General features: G+C 44.2%; 1 protein-coding gene across 1 annotated transcript in view; it reads left to right on the top strand.

The window, feature by feature from the left end:
• The first annotated feature begins 4,218 nt into the window (after positions 1-4,218).
• Positions 4,219-7,795, top strand: part of HOXC10 (homeobox C10) — a 4,685-nt gene continuing 1,108 nt past the window's right edge. Inside the window, exon 1 of the mRNA XM_054807077.1 lies at positions 4,219-5,075. Coding sequence (XP_054663052.1) covers positions 4,292-5,075 — 784 coding nt within the window. The 5' untranslated portion in view covers positions 4,219-4,291. The remainder of the gene's footprint in view (positions 5,076-7,795) is intronic.

Here is a 7,795-nt window from a genome sequence, read left to right as displayed (position 1 = left end):
GGGTAAGAGGGATTGTAAAGTTTGATAGATTTCTTGTGGTGATAGTTTACAGTTTCTAAGCCAACATATAAAGGCGTGGGTTTTATTTTTGCATCGCTGTTATTGTACTCCAGTGTACTTTGTCATAAATCAGAATTATTTCCGCTACAACATGGGGCATAATACCGGGCAGAAATACAAATTTAAGGTAATCATTAAAGTGTTGCTACCAAATACTTCCTCGAAGCGAAAATGAATGTTTGTCATAAAAACGTAAGAAAACTTGGTAAAAATTACAATGGGCATAAGAAGCACTTTCTACACATAACTCACGGTTAAATAATTAGATTGAAAAGGGGACAGGTAAAATATTCCGGGGAAGTCCGAGAGATGCTTTGTCTTGGAAATAGTAGACATTTATATACTCCTCGGGGTGATGGGCAGAAGAGGGGGTTTTCTGGCATCTTTTCTCCCCCCCCATCCCCTCGTCCCTGCCTAGCAGGGTCCACGGCTTCCCTGGCATCCCGAGCGCTGATTTGGGGAGGTTTTAGGGCAATTGCTCTGTCTGTGGCGCTGGGGACAATGGGAGGACGCGGGGACAGCCCGCTCCGTGCATCCCCCCCACTCCCCCTCACCCCCCCCCCCCCCGGAGAACAGGACCCGTGAAAGGAAGGGGACAAAACCCCAGGGTTTTTTTTTTGGGTTTTTTTTTGGTGCGCCTCCGAGTTCGTCGGGTAAAAAGCGCTGAACTGACCCCCCCAAAAGGCCAGGTTGAACCCACGCGAGGAAGGGAGGTGGGGGGAAGCAGCTTTCTAGGAAACGCGTGGGGATGGCAGCCCGACGGCGGCGGGGGATGAACATCGGACGTGTATATGGTTCCCCTAAAAGTGTGTAAAATTCAAAGTAGGTTATTAAAGCCCTTACCACGGGTAGACTCTCTCCTTTTAAGTTTTAATAGCATTTGTTCGTATTTATTTTCTGTAATTAGAGCAAAGCATTTTTCCCAACGGGGGTTCCACTTAGGCTGATGAATTTTATTTCTCCTTCCATTAATGACCCATGTTTATCATACTTCTAATTATTTTTAACTTTAAACAATATTCGGTCTCCTGGAGACGCCTCTGTGCTGCTTCCTCACGTCAACTTGCTTTTTCCATGGCCAAAACCCATCACGGTGAAGTGTCGAGATATATTCAGGTCATATTTTTATGAACAATCTGATTTTATATTTACTCAGCCCCCTTTGCTCCCGAAGATGCTGATTAGCAACTCGCTAAAACAGGCTTGAAACCCTTCAAACAGTTGCATCGGTAGCTTGTGCTGGCAAAAACTGGTAAACAAAACGCCTGTGAACGGTGTAAATCTTTATTTTATACTCACAACATTTACACATTCATAAAAGATGAGGTTTCCAGCACCGTTTTTTTCTCTCTCCAGCAACCTGGATGGGGAGGTTTTGCTCGAGATGCTCTTGTGAAGCGCCTGGTTCTGCGGAGAAGCAAATTCAAATTATTTAATGTCACGTTTGATGTGCTCCGTGCAACTCCTTCATATCTCCTTCGACAAAAGCACCCACCAGAATCCAGGGCGAAAAAAAAAAAATTCAGGAAAACATATTTAATCTTTAGGCAGACAATACAGGAAACTATGAGGTCAAATTTTGGTGTCCCAAAAAATGCACATGTGTAACTGTTTGACTGAGCAGCATAAATTATTGGCCAGCCACATCAGCTGCAAAAATAAAGTAGAAAAGGGGGGAAAAAAAATCAAACCGGGGGAAAAAAAAAAAAAAAGCGCAATATAATACAAAATCGCATTGGTCTTTAATTTCATCACCTATAAATGAGAAAATATTGGCTCCCATACTAAAGTTTTATTCTTTGCTTATAAATATTATGTGGAATTTTCGTTGGATATCATAAAACTGAACGATTTCTATCAAACTGTTTTAAAAAGACCTATGCAGATAACACAAATAGAGGCAATAAAGTCGCAAATAGCTTTCCAGGGGAACCAAATGGCGTCTGAAGCCTACGAAAGCTTTTACTGTGCTGGGGAAGGGGGCACACGAAATAGGATTATGCACTTTTAGGCTTTTTCGGCCTAAGATATTGAAACTTGTCCCACTTGATGCGGAGAGAAGACCCGCAAGGCTCTTGAAAGTTAAGTCGAGGGGAATTTTACAGCCCTGCTTTTGAAAATCTTTGGGAAAACAGGTTTGCAGACGTGAGAATATTTAAGCAGGACTTTGCTCTAAACCGTTACAAATCACCCCAAACGGTCAAGTTCCACTTTCTCTTCTCCAATGTACTTTTTTTTTTCTCCACGATTTTGCTCCCTTTCATTTTTTCCCTCTTTTTTCTATTTGTCCCTTCTTTTTTTTTTTCTTCCCCCCCCCCTTTTTTTTTAAATGAAAGGTGGCGTTTTCTTTTTGTTTCCCTTGAAAGTGACTCTGAACCCGTCTCTTTCTAATCGTAATGATCTTGAAATTCCGGGCTATCTCCCTTTTTATTTATTTATTCGCCATTGCCCTAATCCGCCGCTTCGCCTAAAATCAGGGTTCACCCACCAGCACTGCAACGCGCCGGGAAAAATGATGAAAAAACCCCTATAGACCTTAATCACTACACAATTTAGAAAATAATAAAGAAAAGAAAGTTGGGGGGAGGGCACGAAACCCGCGAAGGTTTAAATCCCGTCGTATTTAAGGCGTCAAATCTTGCTCAGAGATTGAAAATTTAAAAGAAAACAACAACTTGAGCTGCCATCGCAGCGAATTGCGCCACAAAAGAGAAGAGAGTAAATATTGGAGAGAAAAGTAACTTTTCTCGTGAAATCACCCCAGGAAAAAAAAAATCAAATCAAATCCGACCAAATCGGGAAAGTTTCAGTTTGCAAAGCCTTCTGCATCATGTTTAGTGAGTCCCAGGTTGGATTTTATGTGGGTGGTTTTTTTTTTTTCCCCCAGTAGATATTTCCCGGAGAGAAAGAGGGAGCAGACGGAGAGACAGACAGACAGACAGGAGGGGAGAAAACCCACCACACCATCGCACTCTTGCAGTTCACCATCTGAAAGTCGCTCCCTTTTCGCAAATTCGACCCCTTTTTGTCTCTCCACGAGGAATTTTTGATTTTTAATTTTTTTTTTCCCCCCTCCCCGCACAACACCACACATGCCATTTTAGCCCAAGAAACTTAAGACAGTTCGGGAATGAAAGTGGATAATTAAAAAAAGCTGTCTTCGCAGAGTCAGGGAAGGCGAAGCTGCTTTGCTGCGGGGGAGAGGAAAAAAAAACCAACCAACCAAACCCCACACACAAAAAAAGGGAAAATAATGCAAAACTAGGGTTTCATCGTCTTTTCCTTCATTAAAAAAGCTGCGTTGGAAATATCCAACCTGCTCTAAGGAGCTTCGGGGTTTCGGGGAAATGTCTGGCTGAAGGGTCTCTGAATTATTCCCCAATTTCCCCCCCCCCCCTTCTTTTCCCACATCTCTCTCCCAGCACCAAAAGCAAAGCGGCGCCGAGCGCATCACCCCACCGCACCCCCTAAACCCCATCCAGCCCCCCCCCCAACAAAACCCAAATCATTTTAATAAGAATAAAAATAACGCCCAGAAGAAGCAGCGCAGCAGCCGGCTGAGCCCAGAGGAGCTCGCCCATGCTGGGGAGGGGGAGGAAGGCGCAGTCGGGTGGAGGAAGGAGAAGGGGGGGGGGTGTCGCTGGTTGGGAGGCAACAATTAAAAATCACAATCGGTTTTGGGGCGCAAAAAGACAATTCCGAGAAGGCAGGGAAAGAAGGGGGGGGGGGGGAAGAAGGGGTGCGAGGTTTTTTTTTTTTAAATTTAAATTTTACCCGCTGCCCTGCTCCCCCTAAATAATTAAAAAAAAGAGGCTTTTTAAATATATAATTTTTTTTTAAAAATTGTATTTACACCACCCCCACCCCCTTTCCTTTCCTTCATTTGCCCCCCTTTTCCACGCGTGGCTCCGTTGGTAAACAAACGGGCGGGCGGGGAGCGGGGCGGCGGGGGCTCTGCCTTTGTTCAACGTGAAGGTCCCGGCCCGGTGCTGGCAGATGTCGCTGTTGCTCCACGGTGCCGCTCCCGGTCCCGACAACTTGACCCCCGTGACGTCGTCCCCGTCTGAATCATCAAGGCCATTTTCAATCCTCATTGGCCTGGGCATCACGTGGGGGGGTGGAGGGGGGGAGAGCGATGCGTGGATAATTATGGTGCTTGATATTTTTTCCCCCTAAAAAAAAGATGTCAGCCCCTGGCTGGAGTATTCCTCCTTAAAAACCCTCTCTGAAAATGTCATGTCCCAACAATGTGACTTCTAACTCGTTTTTGATGGACTCGTTGGCCGGTACCTGTAGAGGGGAGAATTATTCCTCCAGCCAAGGGATGTACATGCAGCCTGGGAGCGATTTCAGCTGCGGAGTCATGAGGAACTGTGGAATTATCCCGTCTCTTTCCAAAAGGGACGAGGTGAATAGCGCTACCTTGTCTCTCAGCACCTATCCATCTTACCTTTCTCAGCTAGACACTTGGTGTGACCCCAAAAATACGTACAGGATCGAGCAACCTGTTGCAAGACAGCTCCCATCCTGCTCCTTCCCAACCAATGTCAAGGAAGAGAATGTTTGCTGTATGTATAACGCTGATAAAAGAGCAAAAAATGCCACAGAGACAGCCCTCTACCCCAACCAAATGCCTGAGTCTTGCCTAAATGACCATGAAGTCCCCGTTCCTAGCTACTACCGAGCAAGCCAAGGTTACCCCTCCATGGAGAAGACGTCAAACTGCAGCAATCCAAATGAGTTTGAGGCAAGTTTTGAATCCAGGGCGAGCCTGAACCCAAGGAATGAGCATCTGGAACCAGCACCACCACCTCCTCCACCTCCTCCGCCGCCCCCGGTGGCTAAAGTGAGTTTCCCCGAAAACACAAAAACAGATAATACTCAGAACACATCCACGAACGAAATTAAAACAGAAAAAAGCGCCCCAGCACCCAAAATAAGTCCTTCGGAAGCAGAGAAAGACCTGAATAAAAACACTGACACCAGCACTGACAATTCTGACAATGAAGCAAAAGGTAAGGGAATCATTCATTACCAGTAGCTAATTTCAGCAATTAGTAATCATCCATAGCTAATAAGAGCAAGAGTAATGCGAATATGCAGTAATGTGCTCTCTAGCCTGCCAACTTCTCCTCCAGAAATTGGCACAATAATGTTCTGTATTGTTGCTGTCTTTTGGAAAAAATATTCTTCCTAGAAATGTTGGTGGGTTTTAAATATATATATATATATGTTAGAGCTGAGAAAAAAGGAGCAGACAGCTATTTGAGATCTCGTCCTCTTGCTGTTTATATGGAGAAAATTTGCTGTGCATGTACTTGTGCAAGAAAAAAAAAAAATTGTGGTCCTGCTGCAGAATGTAATAAGATGAGGTGGCTTTGCTTTGAAATCGCGGAGACTTGGGGTTTGTTTGTTTGGGGGGATTGTTTGGGGGGTTTTGTGGGGTGTTTTAAGGTAGATGAACCTTGATTATTTTTTTTTTTCCCCTCTTCATATCGCTTTCTGTGCAAATGCTTTATTTCCGTGTGCTAAGCGAAATTGTCTTCTTTGGCTTTGCTCGGTGTCAAAGTGGGGTGAAAAAATTAAACTGCGTAGAGTCTTAATTTGCAGTTACAAACGTCTCAGGCTGGAGTTGTGCACTGTGGCTCATTTCATGGCTTGGAAGCTCGTTGGGAGACTGAGAGAGGAAAAAGCTTGCTTTTTTTTTTTTTTTTTTTTTCCTGGCGAATTGAGGTCTTGTTTGCGAAGGCAAAAAAATGTTTCTGTGTGTTGAGCAGATGTTTTAAGTTGGGGATTGTCTGAAAAGAGGCTTTCATTGAACACATTTTATTTTCGCTGTAGGGATTGCATATGGCTCGAAATCTATTTGTATGTGAATATTCGGGTTGGTTTGTCTCCTAATTTGAAGCTAGGTGCATTCAGAGGCTTCTTGCAGGTCAAGAAGTGGGGATCATGTGAAGGGATGGATTGAATTTCTCTACAAAGTTGGAGCGAAATTTCCTTGGTAGAAAATACTGCTCCGATCTAAGCAACGGGTTGCATGGTTTGCCTGTGGTATGTGGATTAAAATATCCGCCGTGTGTCAGGAGCTGGGCTATAATTAGGGCTCCAGCAGCAGAAGGATGGCTGGGGTATGTGGCGTTGTATGTGCATGCAGGGTTGCACGCATGTGGGTCGTGTGTGGACCCCCATGCACACACGCCTCGGGTCTGTGGCACCAGCAAAACCTATCCTCTGGCGTTCCCCCCTCTAAAATTGGCCTTTTAAAAAGCAGAACCCAGAAACACTTCTTTATTATTATTTTTAATCTTTTTTTTTTTTATCCCCTTCCCCCCTCCTTTCTTTTTTTCACCATTCAACATCCAAACGGAAATTATATTATCTGACAGTTGAGTTACAATTACACACACACACACCCCGAAAAAAAAAAAAAAAAGCAAAGTCAAGGTTATCAAAACCCCTTCAAACTTATCTGCACAAAGCGCCTTCAACGCTCACGCCAAGAGAGGTTTTGGTGGGAGTTAATCCGAAAGAAAGATTATATTGGGTTGGATTTGTAATTGGGGCGGAAATAAAGAATGAAATAAATACAGATAAAGGTTTTCTTTCGCTTCAGATGTTAAATTTAAAATGGGTGCGTGGAGAAAGACGTGGTTTCCCAGAATTTTTTTTTTTTTTTTTGCGTTTTAAAAGGCATTTCGTGGTGTTTGCTGTGTTTTCAAATGGTCAGATCCAATTCGGGGCGGATTTTGTTTGCTTCTGTTTCTGTTGCTTCCTGTTCAAACCTTTTATAGCTTCAATTTTCGTTTCTGTTGAACCCGAATATTTTATTCGTGCAGAAGGTAAGAGACCTTTCTCATGTAATTTAAGCATTTGGGGGGTGTGTGTGATGATGTTTCCAAGGGGATTTCCAGGACTTGGTAGCATTAAAGGTTTTCTGTAAACGCGAACGTGGGTCTATGTCACACCAGCAAATTTTGAAGGTGCCTTTGGCTAAATTGAGTTTTTCTTTGAATTTCCCGAAGCTGGCATCAATGCGGTGCCGAGGAGGTTGCTACAGTTGCAGGATCCGCTTTGCTTTTTCCTACAGTTTAGGCAGGAATATTGGCCGGCTGCTGGTGCCAGGATTTTCTCATGACCAAATTCAAAGCCCAAGTATTTGCTGTGTTTATTTATGTACGTGTGAAATACGTTTGCCTTTGCAAAGTGGATGTGTGCGTATCTATACGAGGGTGTAGAGTGAGGAGAGTGTATATGGGATTACAATTACCTCCGAATTTACCTATATGTGCCCACACAGCTCATAAAGGCAAATCTATTTCATACAACCCCGGCTCACGGAAAATACACTTGACGGAAAAGCTGCTCGGGGGATCTCCAGGAAGAGAGAAAATACATTGCTTTCCCCCCAAATAACACTCCTTTAGGCAAATATTTCAGCCTCTGCGGTTCATTTTGAAGCCCAGATAATTTTTTTTTTTTTTTTTTTTTTGGTGGCAAAGGGTGGCTTGGGGAAGCCCCCAGAGCTACTGAGGACTTTGAAAATCACATTGCTGATCCCAGATTATTTTTAATTAGTGGTATTTTAAGCCCCTCCATCCAGCCTAGAGAAGGCAGAATAAATCCATACCGGGATATTCTCCAGCCCCCGCGGTGGGGGAGCGCGGAGCGGTGCGGTTTCTCCGCGCTACCGCGCTTTGCCTGCGCGGCTGAGAGGTGGAGGTGCGCGCTGCTA

Source organism: Grus americana, chromosome 31 (assembly GCF_028858705.1).
Source record: "Grus americana isolate bGruAme1 chromosome 31, bGruAme1.mat, whole genome shotgun sequence".
Taxonomy (NCBI): domain Eukaryota; kingdom Metazoa; phylum Chordata; class Aves; order Gruiformes; family Gruidae; genus Grus; species Grus americana.
Note: the sequence above shows the minus strand (reverse complement) of the source record. Positions and strands in the feature narration are given on the sequence as shown.